This window comes from Macaca mulatta, chromosome 13 (assembly GCF_049350105.2).
Source record: "Macaca mulatta isolate MMU2019108-1 chromosome 13, T2T-MMU8v2.0, whole genome shotgun sequence".
Taxonomy (NCBI): Eukaryota; Metazoa; Chordata; class Mammalia; order Primates; family Cercopithecidae; genus Macaca; species Macaca mulatta.
In genome coordinates, this window is record NC_133418.1 from 92,188,208 (window position 1) to 92,213,528 (window position 25,321).

A 25,321-nucleotide genomic window follows, 5' to 3' on the forward strand; every position below is an offset into this window, starting at 1 on the left:
AGGGTGGTCTCAATCTCCTGACCTCGTGATCCGCCCGTCTTGGTCTCCCTCCTACCTGTCTTTCAAAGCTAACTCCAACATCCTCTCTTCATTGTCTACCAAAGATAGAAATGTTCTCTTTGGCCTCTATATAACTAGTGCTTTACATATAAATTGCTAGGTATTTCTTTGACGCATCATTATTGTTAGCTAGCTCTGTCTGTGTTTGCTTCACTAGATTGCCAGGGTACAAATGGGACTATCTGCTGACCTGCTGCTATGTCTTCATTCTTTGGCTCAGTGCTATGTGCAGGGCAGACAATTAGAATATATCTGACTGAAAAAAAGTAGTTGAAGATACTATTTATTCACCCATTTAACAAATATTTGTTGAATATTTAATATGTACAAGGCACTTTTGCAGGCACTAGGAAAATGTAAACGAACCATACAGATGAAAATTACCATCTTCATGGGACTTGCATTCTAGTGAAGACAAAACAGAACTTTTTTAAAGAGGTAAGCTATATATAAGTGCTATGGAAAAAAATAAAGCAGGGAAGGAAAATTAGGAATATAAGGTGGGAGTATGATTTTAAATAGAAAGATCATGGAAGGCCCCTCCTAGAAAGTGACCTTCCAGCAGACTTGAATGAGATATCTGGAAGAAGGACATTCCAGGCAGAGGAAGAGCAAGAGGAAGACCCAGAGGCAGGAATGTGCCTGGCATATTCAGAAAACAAAGAGGGCAATGTGGGGTGAGAAAAGGGGAGAACTGGAGGAAGGAGGGAGAAGAAGTGTCGGGAGCTAGATGCTGGGGAAAGTCTTGAGAACCATTAAGAGACTGGGTATTACCATATCTGACCTGAGTTTGAAAGATAAATGTGGATGCCCTTTGAGAATAGGCAGATGGGCAAGAAGAAAGGCAGGAGGTAACACAATTAATCAGGTGCAAGACAATGGGGATTTGGACCAGGATGACAGGAAGTGGTAAGAAGCAGTCTGATTCTGGACATATTTTGAAGGCAGATCTGCTAGGACTTGCTGATTGATTAGATGTGGGGTATAAGGGAAAGAGGAATTAAGCATGACTCCAAGGTTGGATGGGGTTGCTATTTATAGGGATGAGGATAAGCTTGGGAGGAAGAGGGATTATGGAATGGGGAGAACACTTCAGATACTGGAAATGCTAGGTTGGAGTGAGGAATGGAGAGATTGGGTAAGCAGTTAAGTACTGGCGTCGAGTTCAGGGGAGAAAACAGGAGTGGAAATAAAATCTGGGAGGTTGTCAGCGTACAGTTGGAACTTAAAGCTCCAGCACTAGATGAAATCAAAGATCGGGTAAGCAGTCAAGCACTGGCGTCGAGTTCAGGGGAGAAGACAGGAGTGGAGATAAAATCTGGGAAGCTGTCAGTGTATAGTTGGAACTTAAAGCTCCAGCACTAGATGAAATCAAGGAAGTAAGTGCAGACAAAGACAAGGTCCAAGGACTAAGCCTTTAGGAACCAGCAAGGGAGCCTGAGAAGGAGCTGCCAGTGAGGCAGAAGGAAAAGGATAATGCTAACATGTTGACAACAGACTGTGGGCTGCAGAGAACAATTCATGTCTGTGAGGTGCCTGGCACTGATTTAACTGAGATTGTGGCAGGCTAAGGGAGGGAACTTAATCCAGTCATAAGGCAATCGCAGTTAGGGTAAACTTTAGGCAGAAGCTTCCAAGATATGCAAGGATATGATACAGTTTTTCAGAAAAGTAAAATTTTAAAAACAATATTGAGTGAGTTCTCCCTTCTACCAAAAACCAAAAACCAACCCCTCACTCCCCACCAAAAAAAATAGAGTGATAATCAAGTTAGAGGAGGGTTTCTCAACCATGGCACTACTGACATGATAGGCCAGATAATTTTTATTGTAGGGGGCTGTGCTGTGTATTATGGGATGTTTAGCAGCATCCCTGGTCTCTACCCACTAGATGTCAGTAGCATATCCCCACACTTCCCCATTGCCGAAACCAAAAATGACTACGTAAGTTGCCAGATGTCCTCTGGGGGACAAAATCATCCCCAGTTGACAACCACTGAGTTAGAGCCAACTGTCAACAAAAAACAATTCCTTAGTACACTCTAAGCATCCTTGCTGTCAAATACACCCATTAGTTTCTGCTGATATTCTGTACTTACAGCTGTCCTACTCTCTTCTCCAGGCTTTTTACCTGATTTGGAAAGTTCTAATTATATTTACCATCCAGAGTACGGAAAGTAAGCAATTAGCTCAATCCGTCATTTTAAAAAACGCACTTCTGATTTTCTTCAATGTAAAAGGCATTCCCTCAGTTATCCAGTTCAAAAATGACAATTTCTGCACACCCATGTTCATAGCAGCACTACTCACAATAGTCAAGAGGTGGAAGCAAGCCGAGTATCCATCAACAGATGAATGGGTAAACAAAAAGAAGTATGTACACAGAATGGAATATTATTCAGCCTTAAAAAGGCAGGACGTTCTGACACATGCTACAACATGAAGGAACCTTCAGGACATCATGCTAAGTGAAATAAGTCGGTCTCAAAAGGACAAATATTGTATGATTCCACTTTTACGAGTTACCTAGTAAAAATCATAAGATAGTTACACAGCTAAAATCATAAGAGAGAAAGCAAATGGTGGTTGCAGGTGCCAGGATGGGGACCGAAGGGGAAATAGGGAGTTGTTTAATGAGAATAGAGTTTTGGTTTTACAGGATGAAAAAGTTCTGGAGATTGGTTGCCCAACAATGGGAATGTACTTAACACTACTGAACTGTACTTTCATTTAATTTTATTTATTTATTTTTTTCAGAGATGAGGTCTCACTGTGTTGCCCAGGCTGGTCTCAAACTCCTGAGCTCAAGTGATCCCTCGGCCTCCCAAAGTGCTGGGATTATAGACGTGAGCCACCACGCCTGGCCCTGAACTGTACTTTTAAAAATGGTTAAGATGGTAATTTTTCTATGTTTTTTACCACAATTAAAGAAAAAAAGATAGTGTAGGCTCTGGAATCAGACCATCTAGATTCGAATACTAGCAAAATGTTTAATGAGTTACCTGGCTCACAGTAAGTGCTTGGTGAACATTAGCCACTAATTATAAGTTAGTATTTTAACTGGTGATTACGGCAAATCAGTGTGCATGTTTTTCAAGAGCCATGATTGACAGTTATACATGCCTTTGATTGGTGAAATGGGAAGGCAGTTATAAATAAAGTTTGGTAGAAAAAATGACCATTTCTAATAATAAGACATTCTGATAACTTAATATCATTAAGCACAAAATAAGGTTAGTCTCTCTTCCCTCAAAATTAGGTCCACTCCTGTGGATTTATCATGTCACTTAGTTTAAAGATCCAGACCCTTTTGTATTGTTTTTTCAAACCTTTAAAAACTTTTTAACATTTAAAGTTATTTGTGTGTATATAAATACACGTTTTTCTTAAAATGATCAAGAATCCATTCTATACATTATCCTATTTATATAAAGGTTTTTCTTTCATTACTGATTTCAGCAAATACTTGCAAAGCCCTATGCTATCTGCAATTTTGACTCTTGTTCATTTTCTTCCTAACGTTATCTGCTCAAAACTGTACCTAATTTTAATAGTTGTATGTCAATAGCTAAGGACAATGAAGGGGAAAAAATAACAAAATGAAACAGAAAGTTAAAGTAATAGAAAGTGAATTAAAAAAAACATACCTATCCACTTTTTGCAACAAGCAAGTTTACAACAAGCAAGAAGTCTATTAGAGACTAAGTTCTTAGCTGTCAAAAACAAACTCACCAGTTATCAGGTTAGAAAATGGATACTCATTCTGTAAGATCAAATCCAAAGAACAGCACAAGCACTGAGAGCAGCAGGGGGTTCTGAGTTGTCTAACCTGCATGGGATTAATCTTAACCGAGCGTTCGAAGCACTCTACACACTCTTGAAACTCCTTGTTCCGAAGATGAAGGAGGGCTTTGGAGCGCTGCGCACGAGCACTGCGGTACTGGGACAATGCCCAGGCTTTGTCATAGCAAGAATGGTCTCCAAGGACATCTCCAAGCAAGCAGTATAAACTTGGTGTTTCTTTTTTCTCCAACTCTTGTCTAAGGATCTCTTCTGCCTAGAAACAATAGAAATAATGAAATTGCTTAAGAGCGACTAACTGCTATTTTTTTTTTTTTTTTTTTTTTAGCAAATACACATCTTTAATCTCACACAATCCAAATTTTTATTTTCAACGTTTGAGATTTCTTATTTCACACATCAAGGACACAGGTTGAGTAAGAGGACCAATACAAAATAAATACAGGCATACCTCAGAGATATTTCAGGTTTGGTTCCAGACCACCGCAATAAAGTGAATATTGCAATAAAGCAAGTCACAAAGTTTTTGGTTTCTAGGATATATATAATTTGTTTTTGGCCGGAAGTGGTGGCTCACGCCTGGAATCCCAGAATTTTGGGAAGCTGAGGCGGGTGGATCACCTGACGTCAGGAGTTCAAGACCAGCCTGGCCAACATGATGAAACCCTGTCTCTACTAAAATACAAAAATTAGCCGGGCATGGTGGCGGTTGCCTGCCTGTAATCCCAGTTTATTGGGTGGGAGGCTGAGGCAGGAGAATCACTTGAACCCAGGAGGTGGAGGTTGCAGTGAGCCAAGACTGTGCCATTGCACTCCAGCCTGGACAACAAGAGTGAAACTCTGACTCCAAAAAAAAAAAAAAAAGTTGTTTTTATACTATACTGTAGTCTGTTAAGTATGCAATAGCATTATGTCTAAAAAAAAAAATGTGCACAGCTTAATTGCTAAAAAATGCTGACACAGAGATATGAAGTAAGCACATGTGGTTGGAAAAATGGTGCTGACAGACTTGTTTGACACAGGGTTGTTACAAACCTTCCATTTGTAAAAGGCGCAGTATCTGTGAGGTGCAATAAAGTGAAATGCAACAAAAAGAGGTATGCCTCTAAGGTGCAAGTAAAAGAAAGGAACGAGGAATAAAAGGGGAACACTGCTTCACTGGCCCTCTGGGTTCCTCAAGGAAATGCACCGAAGAGAGGTTTACTTCATGGTATCAGGTGGACCCATTACCTGCGCCAGGTGTCGCCACTGTGACCATATTTTACAGCAGTCTCTTTCATTCACCTCTACCCAAAGGCAATGAAAAGCATGTTTCTCCTTTTTCAAAATGGTATGGTTAGGGAGCCTGGGGTCACTGAGGAATTTATAAAGGAGGGATTTTTAGCAATGTCTATTAAATTGTATATACATTTACATACAACTTAATAGGCACTGCTTAAAACGTACCTCTTAATCAAACTACATCCTACCTCACAGATAACACTTGCTCATGCTAGACCTATCTGATTCCAGACAGCCCATTCACTTTAGAAATTAAAAGTCATCCTCAATACACTGCACAGACTTCGGCATTATTCTCGTATGTCCACAGTTTGGAGCTACCTCATCACTCAGGCTAATTGTGTACTTGTTGCCACCACTCCTCAACTCCCTCCCACCGCCATGTCCACCACCCCACTTCTGATAAATTTCAACATAGAGCGAGCAGCACAGTAGCAGGTCTACTTTGCATCCTCATACACACATCTTCACGTAAACAGCAGTGGTGCTGCCAAGGATGCTAAGATAGCCATTGCCAAAATGGATGTACATATCTAGGAAAGCCATCCTTTAGTAGCTAAAATGAGACTTTAAAGCCCCTAACATACATCAGTTGGCAATCCGAAAGTCTGTACGTTTGATTTTCTTTAGATGGGCATATCTTTACTCCTTAAGCAGTCTAATGTTTGTGAAATCTTTTAAAAGAAGACTGTGCTTCTAAAAGTGTCTTTGGATGTTGGCTCCTCTGCATTTCTGATATAGTACAGGTTATGTATGCTTTTAGACCTAATCTAAAAGTGAAACTGGAATTTATAAAACAGTTTCTAAGAAAAAATAATGCTAAGTCCCAAATAGGCAAAATAAACATAAAGTTTTAGAATATAATCCATGTAATTCCTCTCTTCAAACACAATACAATAGCTATTAAAGTATCTAACTATAACTCTAGTCACCTACAACCACAGACTGTAGCCGCAGCAGAATTTTTGCTGAAATCATCTTACCACGTGATTGAAGGCATATCTCTTGACAGCCAGGTATTGACGGTATGGTACCCACATCACCCTAGAAATTCTGGAAGCCAATTCACCTAATAAATTTCTTTGAGCTTTAGCCAGTTACAGTGTACTGTAGTGGTCTGTAATTAAACAATGACCATTATAGTAACTGGGTATAGGAATCATTTCAGGCAATGTACTCCTAGGGCAAATGGAAATATGTGATTGGTATCTGATCTGGTTGGGTTTGAAGACAGAGAGGCTGCAGTGATCATGAGGGGGTGAAACACTGGTAGTCCATGATATCCCGTGATGAAAGGATTACTTAAGTTATCATGTGTGGTAACGGAACTAAGACACCTACCTAATGCATGGCTTTGTGTATTGAGTGATAGGAGATTATGAGGGAATACAACAACTGTGAGGTAAGTTGGCTGTTTCCAAGTTCACTAGACAGCTCAAAGAAAGCAAATGACATTCAGTGTTTTAAATCCCCCAGGTCAGAGAACCAGGGAATTTCTATGATTATCTAGAAGAATTTATTTTCCCCTGCAGCTACCAACCTGGTATAGCCAAAATCAAAAGTAGGTAGATACTGCTCCTATAGGATAGCTGAATTAAAATGTAGAATGAATTCAGTTTTATTAGTTCTTTTATTTTTTATTTATTTTTATTTTTTGTTTTATTTTTATTTTTGAGATGGAGTCTTGCTTCTGTCACCCAGGCTGGAGTGCACTGGCATGACCTCGGCTCACTGCAACCTCCGCCTCCCGGGTTCAAGCAATTCTCCAGCCTCAGCCTCCCGAGTAGCTGGGATTACAGGCATGTACCACCACATCCAGCTAATTTTTGTATTTTTCAGTAGAGAGGGAATTTCGCCATGTTGGCCAGGCTGGTCTCAAACTCCTGATCTCAAGTGATCTGCCCACCTTAGCCTCTCAGAGGGCTGGGATACAGGTGTGAGCCACCGTGCCCGGCCCAGTTTCACTAGTTCTATGTGAATGTTAGGGCATTTGGGCTCGACGCGGTGGCTCAAGCCTGTAATGGAGGCCAATGTGGGTGGATCATTTGAGGCCAGGAGTTCAAGGCCAGCCTGGCCACCATAGTGAAACCCTGTCTCTACTAACGATACAAAAATTAGCTGGGCATGGTGGCACACACCTGTAATCCCAGCTACTCAGAAAGCTGAGGCAAGAGAACCACTTGAGCCTGGGAGGCAGAGTGGGAGGCAGAAGTTGCAGTGACCTGTGATCAAGCCACTGCACTCTAGCCTGGGTGACAGAGAGACACTCTGTCTCCAAAAAAAAAAAAAAAAAGTTAGGGTATTTGATTGGATTAATCGAGTATGCTTTAGTCTTCCATTTTATTTTCTCTATTGGCTTTCAGTTATACATCATTTTATACTCTTTAGCGATTGCTCTGGGTGAGCGTGGGACTATGGTAAAAGTGACACTATGCGACTTTCAAAGCTGGCGTATAACAGGCCAATCAGCCTCTGTGTGGTTCTCTTGGAATCCTCCTTGGAGTCCTGAGCTGCTCGGTAAGTAGCCCTACTCCCTGCAGTCACCATGCTGTGAAGAAGCCCTAGCTAATTCACGTGTAGAAATCCCACTGAGAGGCCCTGACATTAGATGAAGACAGCTGTTCAGCCAGTCTCCAAGTGTCCGAGACCCGCCACCATCTGATTGCAACTACATGAATGATGCCAGACCACTGCTCAGTCAAACCCTTCCTAAATTCCTGTTCTACAGAAACCATGAGAGAGAAACAATGATTGCTGTTGTTTTAAGCCACTAAGTTTTGCGTAGGTTTGTTACACAGCAATAGGAACTGCAACCATTGTTTAAAGAAAGGGTAAGTCTAGTACCAGTTACTTCATCCTGGCCAGGAGCAGAAAAGGGCACTGATTATGAAAGAGAAGGATCCAAGGATTTAAATGGAGACATTTGGAAGGATTTAAATAACAGAAATTACCCAAATCTACTAAGTTTCCTATACCAGCAGAGTGTATCTAATAAGACTAGTGCTACTTTGCTTAAAGACACCATAATGACTGTACCCTTCCATCCCTCATTGCCTCCAGACATAAAAATAAACCAACATGCAAAAAGAACAGTTCATTTTGTTAATTTACAGAGGGAAAACCTTGGGACCATATGGTAAAAGAGATTCTAACCATGCTAGACCAGAAAGAAAAAGGATCATAAATTAAATCAGGCTGAATTAAGATATTCATCAGAAATTTTTGATTCGCAGTGCTAACTCAAGCAGCTGGGGATGGTTCTAAATTATTTGCTCAACTGCTTGACTAAAATCTGGACTCAAATGTGGCCAAAACTAAACAAAGTTGAGATGCCAGAAATTCCTTTGTGTAATGTACAGGAAGGCATCCAACAACTTAGAACAAAAAGGCTGTTGTCAATTTATCACTTGCAACCTGCTCATCTACCCCTAACTATGTCCCCAACAAGGCCAAGAGGATATTCCTTTTACATTTTAAATGGGAGAACCAGCATTTTTGAAAAGTGCTATGGTAGATGTTCCGTGTAAGCTGGGGAAAAGCATGGAGGTCCTTTGTTGAAAAGGGTTTCTTGATTTTAATGGGGGTAATTAGAACCCAGGGTGGGAGAGACTTGCTGATAGCACTGAACCTAGAAGCATGATGAGCACAGTTATTTGCAATAAGCATGGCCAGAGTGATAATTAGATAATTAGGTTGGACTAGCATGGATCTTACTTGAGTAGTGACTGACTGATCCTGAAACTTCAGTTCCAAACTAGATGGGCAGCTGATGAAGTTCAAACTTGATATGTATGACATTAAATTAAAAAAATTCTAGGTTTGGAGACCAGATGCCTGACCTGAGTCTCCACGCTAAGACATTGTCTCTCACCCAGTTCCTATCTTTGAGTCACTTCAAAGACTCACAGCCTTTTACAAAAAATAAACAAGAAGCCAATACCATTCAGGAAGGACTCTGGAATAACATAACAAGGATATATCATAGCTCTTCTCTAGCATTTTCCCAAGAAGTAAACATAAATATTTGCCAAATAATTGTATCCTGGGGAAATAGAAATACCCCATCTTCTTAGGGTTAGCTCTTAATGTTAACCCTTTGGGACTTAGAATATCATCATGATGAGTGGTTGGGTTAATGAAAGTCTATCCATCCCATGGTAGGCCCAGTAAGTTTCTGAATCTACCTGGTGGTGATTTCTCTAGTTCCCTTCTCTTCCCTCCACTGTAAATGTACAGTGAATTAGATATATTAAGCAACCAGCAGATCCTCTAGTAAGTGCTACTACAGTATAAAGGGCCAAGCAAAAGCCCCTGAAGTGTACTCTTCTCATTAAAAGAGTAAACTCAAAGCAACACTGCATATCTAGTAAACCAGAGATTGGTGCCATTATCAAAAACGTGTGTGTGTGTGTGAGTGTGTGTGTCTGTGTGTGTGTGTGTGTGTGTGTGTGGTTTAACCTACCCATTTAAACTGAGCAGAACAAAAATGGGTCCTGGAAAATGTCATGGATTATGATAAACTTAACATAGTGGTGGCTCTGATTACAGCTACTGTTCTGGACATAATCTCTGCTGGAATAAATCATTACATGGGAAGCAGGGTACTGATACAGCAAATGTTCTTTTCTCTACACAATAACCAGACAACACCAGATGTAGCAGCCTTTTACCAGCACAGAGAGAAGAACACTTGTCCTATCTTGCCTCAGAACAACATGGACTTTATGATATAATTTAATCTGCAAGGAACTTGATTGTCTCAACATTCCATGGCCTTGATGACATCATGCTAATAGAACACAAACTAAGATTTAAAAAACTTCTGTGCCAATGTCAACTGAAAACCAATTAAAAATTATCATATAGTTGATATTAATACTTAGGGAAATCTTGAATTTATAAAAATCCATTTGATATATCGCCTCTAAGGAACTCATCTATTAAACAAATCAAGGTTTGTTAAATTAAATATTTAATGTTATATGTTGTAAGAATGCTTTAATATCTTATATTCCATTTGAAGAAACTTTTAAAAAGTTTCCCCATGTCAGAAACCCTTCTTTATGTAACACAGTCTATGGAATAATCTGTACCTGCTAGTATGTTGCAACTTTCCAAATAAGTAAATTCCCAAGTTAAACAACTAAACCCTTGCATAGTCATATGTACTGGATTACGCTATGTCAACTTGCTTAAACTGGAAACTGTTTCCTAAAATCCCTTTTCCTTCTGATTTCATGTTAGAGTTCATCATGGGAGAACCTATTAAGGATTTGAAAGGCAGAAGTAAAGCAACAGCCTTTACTCTTGGAAAGTTGTCATGGTCTAATATGGTAACAAACAAGATGTGGAGATGCTCTGCAGATCCCAGATCCCATGCTCTGTGTGTCTACCTTGTCCTTCCAACTGCTGGCTCTGCTGACCTACAGCAACCTCAGGCCCCCATGAGACATTTGCTGTGTGGACTCACAGGGTTAATAGCTATATAGATATAACGGCTTTCCATAGATCCCTCCACAAGCCCCTGCTTCATGATCCCATTTCAATGGCTGAAAGTATTTGGCTTCTTGGATTTCCCTTAAGTTCTGACTTACCCACTTGTGCCAATGTGTCAAGTGAACTAGTCAATGATTCTTGCCCTGATCTTCTGATTCCCTCTTCCATACCTTCATTTCCCTAGCTCTTCTCACATGTGTGTTAAGATTCAACTCCTTTAGTAAGCCCCTTATTCTCTAAAATACTCAAGTGGCTCTGCTTCCATAAAACAGGCCTAAGTGATAAAATCTTTTTTTTTTCCTACTTCTACCTTTTAAACTTATGTATTCTTCCATTTGGTAGTAATATATAGGTTAGTTTTTATCCAGTTCGTTCTTAAATGCAGTAATCCCTACAATAATTCCAAGTAGTATACATTAACATGCCCATTTTTGAGAGAAGGAAATAAAGCTTAGATTTCTTAGTCAATTGGTCACCCACAACCCAAAGAACACTAAGTTAAAAAGCAGGAACTTGATTCTAGGTTCAACACTATTCCACAGGTGGACATAACAGTATAAGGACATCTGAAAATTCCCTCCACTATAAAATAACCAGAAAACTGGCCCAAAGTGTCAGAACCAACGTTTTTAGAACTCTGAAAATTAACCAAAGACTTGCAATAATACAGGAAGCATTTATTCAAGAGAAACGGCTAAATCTTGGTAAGAAGAGCAAGCTTCATGGCATTTCAACTTGTTCCATTCCAACCCCCTCTTCTCCAGTTCTGTAGTAGCCTTGAAAACCAAGAGCCGGCAATCATCGTGATAACTAGTGGCCTGGCAGCCACTGGAGGGGGCAGAATGGATTTGAAATACTTTTAAAACTGCATTCCCGGAAAACTGTCATCATATGCCCAGTCTAGTGGTTCCCTGGAAAAGGTCACTTGCAAGACTGTCTTTATTTGACCTAATTCTAAGCTTGCCCAGTGAAAAGCCTTTCAAAAAACAACTAGAAATGACTGATTAATTTTGCAGTTGCCTGAGGTGGTAAATAACAGTTGGGGCAAACAAATACAAAGAAACAAGACAGTATGTTTATACAGGGAAAAGGTAATCAACAGAAACTATCCCTGAGGATGCCCAGATATTAGACTTACTAAACGAACACTTAAAATCAACTATTTTAAGTAATCCCCAGTACAGGCATTAATATAACTCAGGCCAGGGATGGTGGCTCATGCCTATAATCCCAGCACTTTGGGAGGCTGAAGCAGGCGGATCTCCTGAGGTCAGGAGTTTGCGACCAGTCTGGCCAACACGGTGAAACCCCGTCTCCACTAAAAATACAAAAATTAGCCGGGCATGGTGGCGTGCGCCTGTAATCCCAGCTACCCATGAGGCTGAGCAGGAGAATCGCTGAAACCCGGGAGGCAGAGGCTGCAGTGAGCCGAGATCACACCACTGCACTCCAGCCTGGGTAACAGGGCAAGACTCCACCTCAAAAGAAAAAAAAAAAAGAATTGTTAGAACAAAGGCATATTTTTATGATAAAATGTTCATTCCATCAAGAAAGATGTAAGAATCACAAATACATGTGCCACTAAAAGAACTCCAAATTGCATGAAGCAAAAACTGAAAGAACTAAAAAGAAAAATAAATAATCGAACAATAGTATTTGGAGATGTCAATACCTAACTTTTAAAAATGGACAGAATAACTACACAAAAGATGTAAGTAGAAGACTTGAATAATGCTATAAACCAACTAGACCTAACAGACATTTAAAGAACACTCTAGCCAACAGCAGAATACACATTCTTGTCAAGTGCATATAAACATTCTCCAGGATATACTATATGATAGGCCACAAAACAAGTCTCAACAAATGTTGAGACAAAAGACGGAAGTCATACAAAGTATGTTCTCCAACCACAATTGGGATAAAATTCAAAATCAATAACAAAAGGTATTATGTGGAAATTAAACAATATACTCTTAAATAATCAATGAAATGAAATTACAACAAAATTAAAAACACTTTGAGATTAATAAAAAAAAACCAAAATATGCTGAAACTTATGGGATGTAGCAAAAGCCTGATTCAATGGAAATTTATACCTATAAATGCCTATATTGAAAAAAAAGTTTTCAAATCAATAATCTAACCTTCTGCCAAAAGTCACTAGAAAAAGAACAGCAAACTAAACCCAAAGCAAGCAGAAGAAAGGAAATAAAAATTAGGGTATAAATTTAAAAAACAGAGGATCAAAAAATAATAGAGAAAATAAAAAAACCAAAAGTTAAATCTTTAAAATCAAACTACTAAAATTAGAAAGAAAAGAGGAGACATTACTATCAATCTAACAGAAATAAAAAGGATTACAGGGAAATACTATACTCCCCAGGTATCCTACACTGAAAATAGGATCCAAGGCTCAGACATCAAATCACACTCTCAAAGAATCTGCTTGTTTAAAAACACCACTCTACAAATATTTATTCTACTTCAAACTATACCATATTATAGATTGTGAAGATTTACCAGAGTCTAATACCTAGTATTCTGCAACCATTGCAAAGAAGACAAAATAAATATAAACAGTTCCCAACTTACAATGGTCTGACAATTTTTTAAATTTACAAAGGTAAAAAAGCAATACACATTTGGTAGGCACTGTATATCAAGCACTCAAAAAATCATTCTGCTTTTCACTTTAAACTGCATAAGATACAGAACACTTTATTACAAAACAGGTTTTGTGTTACATTATTTTGCCCAACTTTAAGCTAATGTGTTTTGAGCACATTTAAGGTAGACTAGGATAAACTATGACGTTCAGTAAGTTAGTTGTATTAAATGCTTTTTATATTTATAATTATTTTCAACTTGGGTTTGTTGGGAGGTAACCCCATTGTAAGTCAAGAAGCATCTGTATACAAATGAAAAATGAAATCATAAGCAGGAAAATCTTCACATTTGGAAATGCTAGGGTACTCAGGATTTCATATATTTCCTCCACCAATTCCCAGCTACCACAACTCTTTTAAGAATGAGGAACATGGTGGATGGTGTGTAACTTGTTGCTACCCAACAGTATCAGTTCCGGATATTCTATTCACTGCAGGATGGGTCTGAAGGGCCAGAGTGTGTAGTTTTCCAGAGAAGGTGAGAAACACCAGAGCAGTCACCCTGTTTGGTCTGAACTGACTTCTTCTTTCCTCAAATTCTATCCCACGTTTTTGTGTTAGATAAGTTAATTCTTTCTCCTTGAGATCGTATACCTCTTCTTTCTGCCAACAAAATTATCTTTCCCAAGGGCAATGCTTGCAGTATTTCCTTTCTTCAGCTAGTCATATTGCATTCCTCATTCTTCTTCACTCTTTCCAAAATGTTCTGTTTTCTCTGTCTTCCTCCACTTATCCACTCAATTTACATAATTTATGACCAAATAATGAGCTACAAAAGATGTGCCCAGTGAACATAAATAAAGTACCAGGGCCTACATAACATCACTTCTGCAATATCACAATGTGAATGGCCAGAAATCTTCACAGAATGCAAAAGCTTTAGAATTTCTGGCTATGGGTTACTATTTCCCCACGGGAATATACAGATGTGCTTTTTTTTTTTTTGAGATGGAGTTTCACTCTTGTTGCCAAGACTGGAGTGCAATGGCGCAATCTCAGCTCACTGCAACCTCTGCCCCTCAGGTTCAAGCAATTCTCCTGCCTCAGCCTCCCAAGTAGCTGGGATTACAGGCATGTGCTGCCACGCCCAGCGAATTTTTTGTATTTTTAGTAGAGTCGGGGTTTCGCCATGTTGGCCAGGCTGGTTTCAAACTCCTGACCTCAGGTGATCCACCCGCCTCGGCCTCTCAAAGTGTGCTGGGATTACAGGTGTGAGCCACTGTGCCCGGCCAGATGTGCATTATTATACGATGCAAGAAACTTTCCATCTAAATGTCTATTAAAAATAATAAAAATACATTCCCCAAACAAACAAAAACATATTTAAATGGGCAACTGATTGCCATGAACCTGCAGCGCTTGGACAAATCTTGTCAGATGCAAACTCCAAAGATCATTACCCACTGACATACATACAAATCTAAGCTGTTTCAACAATCTGTTGTAATCCCACATAACTAATTATTAATTTTAATACTTTTTTCCGGCAATGACTATGCGTAAGTAGTGAGTCTCAGCATAAAGCTAAGTTGGCCGAGACTTAAGCAGAACCTGTGATTATAACCAGAATAACACGCTGTTTACTTGACCAGGGAAACCTGCACTATTTAGAGTAAGGGTCATACCCTAAATTGCCCAGAGATGCATGCCAATTTTTGAGATGAATGTAGTGGGCTGGTAGATGAGCATCCTAAGGAAAGAGTCACTGCTTAGCTCCAGCCAGTTAGGACACCGATGTGGGACTCTGGCCGCTCAGTGTTTCCACATCTTTCAATTCTTTAAGAGAGGCCAAGAAATCTAGAATTTTTTTAGGTGAGATATCCTTAAAATATTTATGTATGTATTTATTTATTTATTTCAAAACACTGTGTAGGGCAAACAAACTGCCTCTCTGGCCTATATTCACCCATAAGCTGCCAGTTTGCAACTTCAGATTTAGGTCATTAAACTCCCACCCCACAGTGGACATCACAGTTGCTTTTTTCCTGTTTAGCATCCCTTCCCTGATCTTCTGAAAATTGAACTCCTCTTCCCTGAGGAAAACCCACTCCATGCGTGGTCCAGGTAGTTCCTATCAGATGAGAGGGCAGAAGGCACATGACTCAAGCCCTTCAGTCTTCCACTGGATCTTTCTTTAGAGATGTGGAATTGACTATATTTTTCCACTGAGATTACTAACTTGGGTTTCCTGTGGCCATGACGTCTGCCTCAGGGAGAGAGCTACAAAGTCCTGATGATATCATCTGAGCCCCTGCAGGAGCTCTCATGCGAAGTCTACTAGAATTTTCAGTTGTAAGAACCAATAAAACTTCCTTTTTTGCCTAAGCTAGTATGTGTTAATTATTTTACAATCAAAAGAGTTTTAACATATTGCTTTAAAAATTGTGTTGCATAATCAAGTTTATAGACTTCCAACTACAAGAAGATCTGTGAGGATATATGTGCTTTTTTTTTTTTTTTTTTCCGAGACGAAGTCTCACCCTGTCACCCAGGCTGGCATGATCTTGGCCCACTGCAAACTCCACCTCCCAGGCTCAAACGATTCTCCTGCCTCAGCCTCCTGAGTAGCTGAGATTACAGGTGCCCACCACCATGCCCAGCTAATTTTTGTATTTTTAGTAGAGATGGGGTTTCACCATGTTAGTGGGATGGTCTCAAACTCCTGACATTGTGATCCGCCTTCCTAAGTGTTGGGATTACAGGCGGGAGCCACCTCGACCGGCCATGGATGTACGTGCTTTTAATCAGATAGTTCAAATGTCAAATCTACTTACTAAATGAATGACCACGAACAAGTTAAACTAACATTTTGAGAGTTTGTTCTTCATTTTTGGCTTACCTACCTCAGAGAGGCTGAACGAAGCAGTAAGCCCTAAACTGTTTATCTTCTTCCTCAACTCCTTCCATTAGAAAACCAGACTGGAAAGCAAGACACTTGAGGTTGCCCTACCTCTAGGAAAAGGGGACTTGAAAGAGCTTCGAGGAACATTAATATTTTCCATAAATAATCACACTGGTCAACTGTGTAGTTTCTCCAAAAACAGAAAAATTGCCGTTATCAACTATTTAAATAGATGATTACAGAACTTGGCCAAGAAGAAGCAAGAAAGTGAGGTCAAAGAGAAAAAAATTACTGACAGTAGAAGATCAAAACTAAATTTTTCCACATTAGGCTAATTTCAACCAAACATTGGATTTTTTATTAAAAGTGTGGAAAATCACAGGAGCCCTAGAAATCACAGAAAGGAATCTATGCAAGATACAAACCAAGGGGATCATTGCTTTAGAACAGGACAGCAGAGAAAGAAATATGTAGCTAGAAATATGAGAGCCACATAGAATTTGGAATCTGTATATACTTTTATCTTAGCACTGTCATACTAAAATATTCGCTCATGTGTATCTATCATATCAGACTATAACTGTGTTGGGAGTAAGCTTTGTCTACTAGTCATCTTTGGAATATCCTTATCCAGCAAACAGTAGGTAGTCTATAAACGTCGGATGAACTCAACTGGAAATAATACTAAAGTCACAAAGGGCTAATGGTATTTTCTAAGGTCCTTCAGATTCTAAACAGAAACATAAAAGATCCTTCCCATTTGGGAACAACGGGAGAACTCCTTTAGGTGACATGCTCTAGCTAAAATCAATACTGAGTATCACCATATGACTAAATTAGGACAGATCTAACAAAAATTTATCCTAGTAAATAGAGATGTCATATAACAGAATCTGAATTTCACATGCCCTTCTAACCAAATAGTGATAACTAGGAAGCAACGCTTCTTAGGACTATAAACACAGAGGAGCAAAATTGATGGCCTGAAAGGGGATTTTGGGTATTTGAGGGGTTCCCCATCCTGGTGGTGTATTTTCTGATCAAACAGTCCAGTGCTGAAAACTGAGAATTTCAGATATGTGCAAGCAAAGGAACTAATATATTGAAAACCTGCCATATTGGGGCTCATTTATATTTATGATGATATGGTTTTCTACAAGTTGCTATGTGGGAAATTTGAGATTTGCGGGAGGGAAGATCCTACCCTAAGCACTACTAGGATTCCAGGAAGCATTCTGTCAGAGGTGAAGCCTTGGGTTTGGGGTAAAGAATATGGGTGAAAAATGAAGCTAAGCCTCCAGTGAAAAGGTAGACAAAATATTTCAGGAAAATTTTTCATACTTGAGTGAGAAGGAATGATCAAAACAAACTACCCTTTTTGGCTGTGATCTGTGCCTAAACTTTGTGAATTAGCGGAAATTTTGTGAATTAATGGAAAGAATTAAAATTCTAATGTGTGATAAGAGTGGTTCTTATCTGATCTTGCATCTGGTCAGTATATTAGGAAGCGAAACTGGCAGATCAACAACTATAGGAAGCCCTCCACATAAAAAATGAAGGGGAAAAAAACAAGCTCTAGACCCAGAAATGATTCCAACTATGAAGAGCATCTTTGAGGACTACATAAAGAACAAAATTAGGCTTAATAAACACAGGTTTGCTCCAGGGGAATGGAGAAAAGGCAGGCTAAGAACTTAAGGTTCCCCAATTAGCCAGATTTGGCCTCTTGACAACAGCTTTAGGATTAAAAAAAAAAAAAAAAAGGCACACATGGGACTCACAAAACATTGGCCATAGTCTAATTCTAGCCTTCTACCTTGAAGCAGAGAGCAAAAATGGATTCTGATTCTATTGAAGAGGCTGGTTCTCAACAGGGAGACTGACCACTGAAAGGTGCTCTACGTCCTCAATATAGTACATAAAGATGACAGGGGCACAGCTGACAGAACTCCAAAGCACGTTTCACTCTCACCAAGAACAACCCTTTTAGCAGAATGGCAATTTACTCCTAGTCTAAATTCTTATTCTATGAGCAGCAACTGAGAGCTGACAAGTGCAAAACGCTTTGCCCCACCCGTCAGACACTCCCAGCTAGACTTCTGTGTGGTGGTGCCTACTCCCACTTACTCTCTCATGGAGCCAAATGTTCACTAATTGTTTTTCACAGTTATATGTGTGACAACACCATGCTCTGGCTTGATTTTTTAAAAGTTACTTGCCAACATAAATACTCAAGGTCCAATATGAAACAGAGTAATTAAAAACAGGCCTTATTATTCAATTAGTTGATCATCTCTTATTTGCATTACCAATTTATATTTTCAATTATTTTGCCTATTTTTCTCAATCAAGTGAGCACAACAGGTTTTAACTTACAAAGCTAATATCCAATTTTTAAGGGATTAACAATAACCATGACAGGAGGCAGGTGTGGGGAAAGGGGTACCGGCTTTAAAGGAAAGAAAGGTCTGAGCTCATATTCCAAAACTGCCACTTAGTAATGCTAATCAGTAAAGCGACAAAAACAACCCATATTTTGTGGGTTGTTATGAATAGCATATGACAATTATAAAATAATTATATAAAGAATGTGGTACATATAAGGCACTCAAAATATAGCATTACATAATAATATGCTCACAGTGTCCTCAGCATTTACTGAGCAAGAATCAAAATTCTTGAAGGTTTGCTCCTATTTCTACTCCTAAAGTTAGAAGGTTGAAATGGGAGCAGAGGAATCTCATAATTTGTTTTTGGAGAGAGAAGAGTAAAGCAGTGGTTGGAGAGGTATCTTCTGCCACCTGCAGGTATTCATAAGGAGTGTCCTACATGGAGATTGCTTCAATGAGATAACTATTCAGTGATCACTTACTAGTTACTCATCCAGCAAATATGATTGACTTCTTGCTACATGCCAGAACTTTGCTAGGTTCTGGGGCAACAGCTGTTTTTTGTTTTTTTTTTTTAATGGATTGTTGCTCTGTCACACAGGCTGGAGTGCAGTGGCGCGATCTCGGCTCACTGCAACCTCCACCTCCCAGGTTCAAGTGATTCTCCTGCCTCAGCCTCCCGAGTAGCTGGGACTACAGGCGCGTGCCACAATGCCTGGCTAATTTTTTTTTTTTTTTTTTTGTATTTTTAGTAGAGACAGAGTTTCACCGTGTTAGCCAGGATGGCCTCCATCTCCTGACCTCGTGATCTACCCGCCTCAGCCTACCAATGTGCTGGGATTACAGGCGTGAGCCACCACGCCTGGCCAACAGCTGTTTATTTTAATAGACACGGGTCTGGTTCTTAAGCAGCTTACATTTAGTAGATCAGATGAACCAACAAATGGGGTACCAGAGTAGTTTGGGTGCTATAGGAGTACACAGGTGGACAGCACCACAAAATGTGGGAGGAAAGTATCTGGGAAGGCTCTCTGTAGACAGCAATCTCCTAAAGAATAAGTAGCAGTTAGCTGAAGGAAGACAAACGTTCTAGACAGACAACAACAATTACAAAGGTCTGAGGTGAGATGGTGCTGCAAAATCAAGAACTTACAAGTAGTTTCATTCAAGTTATTAAAGTTCTGCTGGAACTTCAGGTGCAACCTGGATGACAGAGTAGGTATGAAGCAGGGTAAAAGAGGAAGGAGAAAATGCAGTTGGCAACGGAAACAGGAGCCAGATCATAAAGTGAGGCTGGGCGCAATGGCTCACGTCTGTAATCCCAGCACTTTGGGAGGCCGAGGCGGGCAGATCACCTGAGGTCAGGAGTTCGAGACCAGCCTGGCCAACACGATGAACCCTCATCTCTACTAAAAATACAAAAATCAGCCAGGTGTGGGCCACACATCTGTAATCCCAGCTACTCGGGAGGCTGAGGCAAGAGAATCGCTTGAACCCAGGAGGTGGAGGTTGCAGTGAGCTAAGACCGTGCCACTGCACTCCAGCCTGGGCGACAAGAGCGAAACTCCATCTCTAAAAAATAAATAAATAAATAAATAAATAAATAAAAAGAAAGATAGATAGATAAATAAAATTGTCTGTAAGCCACTCATTCGAAACAGCTCAGACTTAACCCTGGAAACGGAGAGAAGTTACTTGGGGTGAGAATGACACGGCAAATTTGTCTTTAGGAAGACTATTCTGGTTATAGTGTGGGGAAAGAACTTCTGGGAAAATCTTTTAAACTGTATAAAGAATCTCTAGGATACAAGGGAAAAAAAAGCCCCCAAAACAGGAAATTCAAACCAACTGCTAAAAAAGTCTCAGCTGTTTTAGAAATACAACGTTAACTTGCAATTTAAAGGAAAACTTTTTAAGAGTCCATGATTACAATGATCTGCAAATGCAGCATAATAAAAGATATGACCATGTAATCTCAGGGAAGCCTTGCTTCCTAGAAACAAGAGAAAACAAGAGAGGTCCCAACCCTTATCTATCCCTAACCACTCACCCTCAGCCTTTGTCTCTCATTTAGAATCAAATTTGCTCAACAAAGGAAGAATACATCCATCAGCTAGGGGAAATTGCTGTAAGTGGGTCAGATAACCTTTAAATACTAAATACTAACAGGCGAAAACCAGTTCTGATACCAATGTCTAGCAAAATTAATCTTAGCTCTTTTGCCTGTGGTCATTAAATAACAAGAATGTATGCAGGTAGTTTCTAAGCCAGAATTTCTAACACCCTACAACAGCAGGGTGTAAACACGAGCACCAGAACAAAATAACTAGAATTAAACATTTCTCCAAATTCACCTTTCAAAAATAAATTATGCCAATTGAGCATTAAATGCAAGGATTACAATTTCACAGACTTCTAGTTAAATCAAAATGTGGTGACAACTACTGGCACATGACCAAAAGAATATCAGCTGTTTTAGAAATAAAACATTTGCTTCTAAATTATGGCAAAACTTTTTAGGGTCTGTGGTTAAAAAAATCTGCAAATATAGCATAAGAAAAACAGGTAAAGGAGGTCTTTTATGGGTTAAATAAAATACTAAAATCAACTTTTAAGATCAAGATTTTGGGGGGTGTTTGGCTAAAACTCACAAAAAACTTAAGACAAAGTAGATGACTATACATGTCTAAAATTGTAAATATGCACATTTTCTAGAGGATTTAGAAACAGAAGCATTTGTCATTATTACAGACAATTCTTTTTTTTTGTTGTTTTTTTTGAGACGGAGTCTCGCTCTGTCACCAGGCTGGAGTGCAGTGGCACGATCTCGGCTCACTGCAAGCTCCGCCTCCCGGATTCACGCCATTCTCCCGCCTCAGTCTCCCCAGTAGTTGGGACTACAGGCATCTGCCACCACGCGCGGCTAATTTTTTGCATTTTTAGTAGAGACGGGGTTTCCCCATGTTGGCCAGGATGGTCATGGTCTCCTGACCTCGTGATTCACCTGCCTCGGCCTCCCAAAGTGCTGGGATTACAGGCGTGAGCCACGGCACCCAGCCTATTACAGACAATTCTTACAAGGTCGTGTACACATTTAAAAAAATAATAATCATCACAACTGCTTAGGGAGACATAGTCAAATCCCTTCTCTGAAGGGGATGGATTCATTATGTTTTTTCTCCTGCAATTAAGGAAAGTCTCATCTTTCCATACTTTCTAAAAATAATTAAATTAATATTCTAAAATATATTTTGAGTATTTGTGATTTACCAACTTGCTTATTTCAAATATTACTATTTCAGAAACTACCATATTTTTATATAAAGTTATTACTTATTTCCTGGCCAATGTAAAAAGACTAGCACAGTAAAGAATGATGCAGCGGGAACTACATCAGACTGGAAGTCAAGATATTCATTCATCCACTCATTCCTTTGTTAAACAAACATCTGAGTACTACTTTAGTGTCAGACAATGGGCACTAAAAAGATATTTAAGTCGCCGAAGAAATACATTACTATATTTCATTAAATTTGAGATGCTATCAGTTGTAAGACAAACTCTGTCAATGAAAGAAAAAATGGTTTTAATTCATAACCTAATGCCTCTTGTTTGCTTTGATTTTTTTCAATCTATTCAGAAAAATTTGGCAATTCTTCCTGCCTTCAATACGTTGCTTGACATTTTAAATGACAACCTTTCTTTATACATCTCAGTACAAAACAAAGCTTCATCTACTTTTGGGTATCCTTCTTTCTTGGCTCCCATAAAGCACTTGGTTGCTGCTTTTAAAGAAAAGTAAATGGAATTGGGATGATTTACCCAGTGGCAAATGTTTATTTCAGTAACACCAAATTTTCATTTCTCTACTTTGGTTTTCTTTTTCTCTGTATTCAATAACTTTTTGTTTCAGTGCCAAATCATAATGAAATCCTTTTGAAGATATTTTAAATGGCAATTAAACACAACATATGTAGTGCTGACACCGTGTCCACAACTCAACTGAAATGGTGGCCTAAATGTAGCTATAATTAGCTTTCACATGCATGGGTATGGACAATCTGACAGGACAGTCACCTGACTTAGAGCAAAAGGAAGATGCCATCAATTGTTAAATACATTCCAATTTTAGAGACATTAAAATATGAAGAAAAAACATCTCATAGAATCATAGCAAGTAATGGCAGCAAGCACTCATGTCACATTATGAGGTAAACACCATTGTATGTACTTTACACACATTATCTCACAAAAACCTATAAAGCAAATAGATTAAGTGCTTCCAGATGAGGAAACTAAGACAAGGAAGATGAAAGCAACTTGCCCAACATCACAAAGCTAGCATGAAGCAAGGCTGGCATTTGACTACCAGCAGCCAGAGACCAGAGGCTATGCCTTTAGCCACCATGCCATACTACCTTACAAGTAGTCAATAACCAGCTTGTGATCTGAAGCAAATCATAAGGGAAACCTTTCCTTATTTACAGAAGAAGGGAGCTAGAATGGATGTTTATGGGGTTCTTTTCCAGGATAAAAATATTATAACTCTATCAATCTTTTTTTGAGATAGGGTCTTGCTCTGTCATAGAGGCTGCAGTGCAGTGGTGTGATCACAACTCACTGTAGCCTTAACCTCCCAGGCTCAAGTGATCATCCTCCCTCAGTCTCCCAAGTAGCTAGGATTACAGGCATGCACTATCACACCCAGCTAATTTTTAATTTTTTAATTTTTTTTTTTTTTTTGTAGAGATGGGGTCTCACTTGGTTGCCCAGGCTGGTCTTGAACTCTTGGGTTCAAGCGATCTTCCCACCTCAGCTTCTCGAGGTGTTAGGATTACAAGTGTGAACCACCATGCCCAGTCGATAATCTTCCACAGTAAAACTTTGTTCTTATTCTGGTTTCTCCTTAAGTCAATACAATTCAAAGACCTTCACTGCCATTAATTGATTAGTGAAAGAAATGCAACTTTCACTATTAATCTAAAATAGACATACTTAGGAAGGTATTTAAGAAAAACACATGCTTGAACCACTATTGCTCTTTTTAGGGTGATGGCAAAAGGTTGACTGTAGGTATAAATGATCTAATTTGTGGGCTTTACTCTGCTTGCCTGTGTAGTCAACTTAAGTCTTTTGAATTTTTAATCCAAAATTTAACATATGATTTCAATGTGTCAGTTTTTAAAGTGACCTACAACGCAGAGCCCCTTATGCTTCTTAAAATTCTGTTTATGTATGAGGGGAAAAAACAACTGATTAATAACAGATGCAAATATTGCAACATTTTCCCTCCTGACCCAATTTCAGGGTGGAATTAAATGTGCATTACACACTTGACAACTCTTCTGCCTCCAGAGGGGTCATCACCCCTTTGGATTTTCTTTTACAGACCAAGCCAACTGCTCCCACTCTCTCTCCTAGGTAACCTCCCTTGAGGCCCACAGCATCTGATCATCAGGCAACCCAGTGATCATTAAAATAATTCCAAATATTTCACTTTGAAGTCATCCTACGGGAGAAGGTGAGTAAAGGAAAGAAACGAAAATGCCACGTCTTCAAAGCTCTTGTTAGTCTCTTACATGTCAAATCCCAATCTCAGTCCACTTTTCTCTTCTATACACATACCACCACGCATACACATAAAATAATCTGTCCCAATGGAAATCAGAGAAAACATTTAAAAGTTTTCTGGAAAAAAGTGAAAAAAAGCAATATAAGTGAACACTGGCAAAAGTGGGCTTGAAAAACAAAACAAGTGAGAAGATGCTCCCAGAGGGAAGGCTCTCACCAGTACATCAGATTTGACTATTACGTACCTTTCCATGCTGCCCGGCTCTTTCATAACAAATGACAACATCTTCCCACATTTCTAGCTTTTCAAATATCTGAAGGGCTGAACTGGTACATCCCAACTCAAAGAGCAAACTTGCAAGTTGGCGCTAGAAAAATCAAGTTGAAATAATTAATACTTCTTGGTGTAAAGAGAGATTCCTGTTTCACTTCCAAGTATACCTAATCTGCCTTTTTAGGGGTCTGCTTATTGTAATAAATGTATAATTTCTAGAATCTCTACTACTTAGAAGTTTGTAATAATTCAATACATACCTTTACTTTAGAAAACAAGCCTCTTTATAGGGTATAAGGAATTAAAGAACAATGTAGAAACTGTTGAAAATACTAAATATATCCAATTTTTTTCTAAGAACTTAAAAAGCAAAAATCAGTATTTCTTTTTTACCTAGACAGTCTGTATACAACAATCTCAATTGATGAGGCTGAGATCTAATAAATTAATTTTTAAAACTCTGAGCAGTCAATAGAGATGACATAAAATCTATGCATTAGCCCTGCTGAATTTTATTCAGAAGGGCATCATATCTAGCTCTTTCTCACTCAAAGCTACTTAGATTTATTTCAAGCACATTCTAACAAACTTAGCTTCCTAATTTCCCAGTCCCTGGCAGACTAAAAAGAGAGCAAACTGAGTTAAGGTCAGTGAAGGTTAAACATATTTAAAAATAAATATATTATGGTTTGTAAGTGTTAACACCTGCACAAATGGTAAAAAAAAATTTAAAGGTTTAAAAAAGTAGGTAAGGTTAGAATAAGGTATAGTTTCATATTAGAGAGAGCTGTGCTGCTCTCTCGTAAGTATACTTTTACTACTCTGAAAATTCAATACATATTTAAGAGTTAAGCCCAGAAAATCCGGGACTGACAATATCAGAAAGCAAATGAAATATACCTAAAAATTATAAGCTACAGATTATCAAAGTAAATAAT

General features: G+C 39.0%; 1 protein-coding gene across 1 annotated transcript in view; it reads right to left on the minus strand.

Annotated features, from left to right (window-relative positions):
* Positions 1–25,321, minus strand: part of TTC27 (tetratricopeptide repeat domain 27) — a 177,032-nt gene that overhangs the window by 55,731 nt on the left and 95,980 nt on the right. The window contains exons 12-13 of the mRNA XM_001106562.4: positions 24,355–24,477; positions 3,889–4,116 (exon numbers count right to left, since the gene is read on the minus strand). Of these exons, the coding sequence (XP_001106562.2) occupies positions 3,889–4,116; positions 24,355–24,477 (351 nt within the window). The remainder of the gene's footprint in view (positions 1–3,888; positions 4,117–24,354; positions 24,478–25,321) is intronic.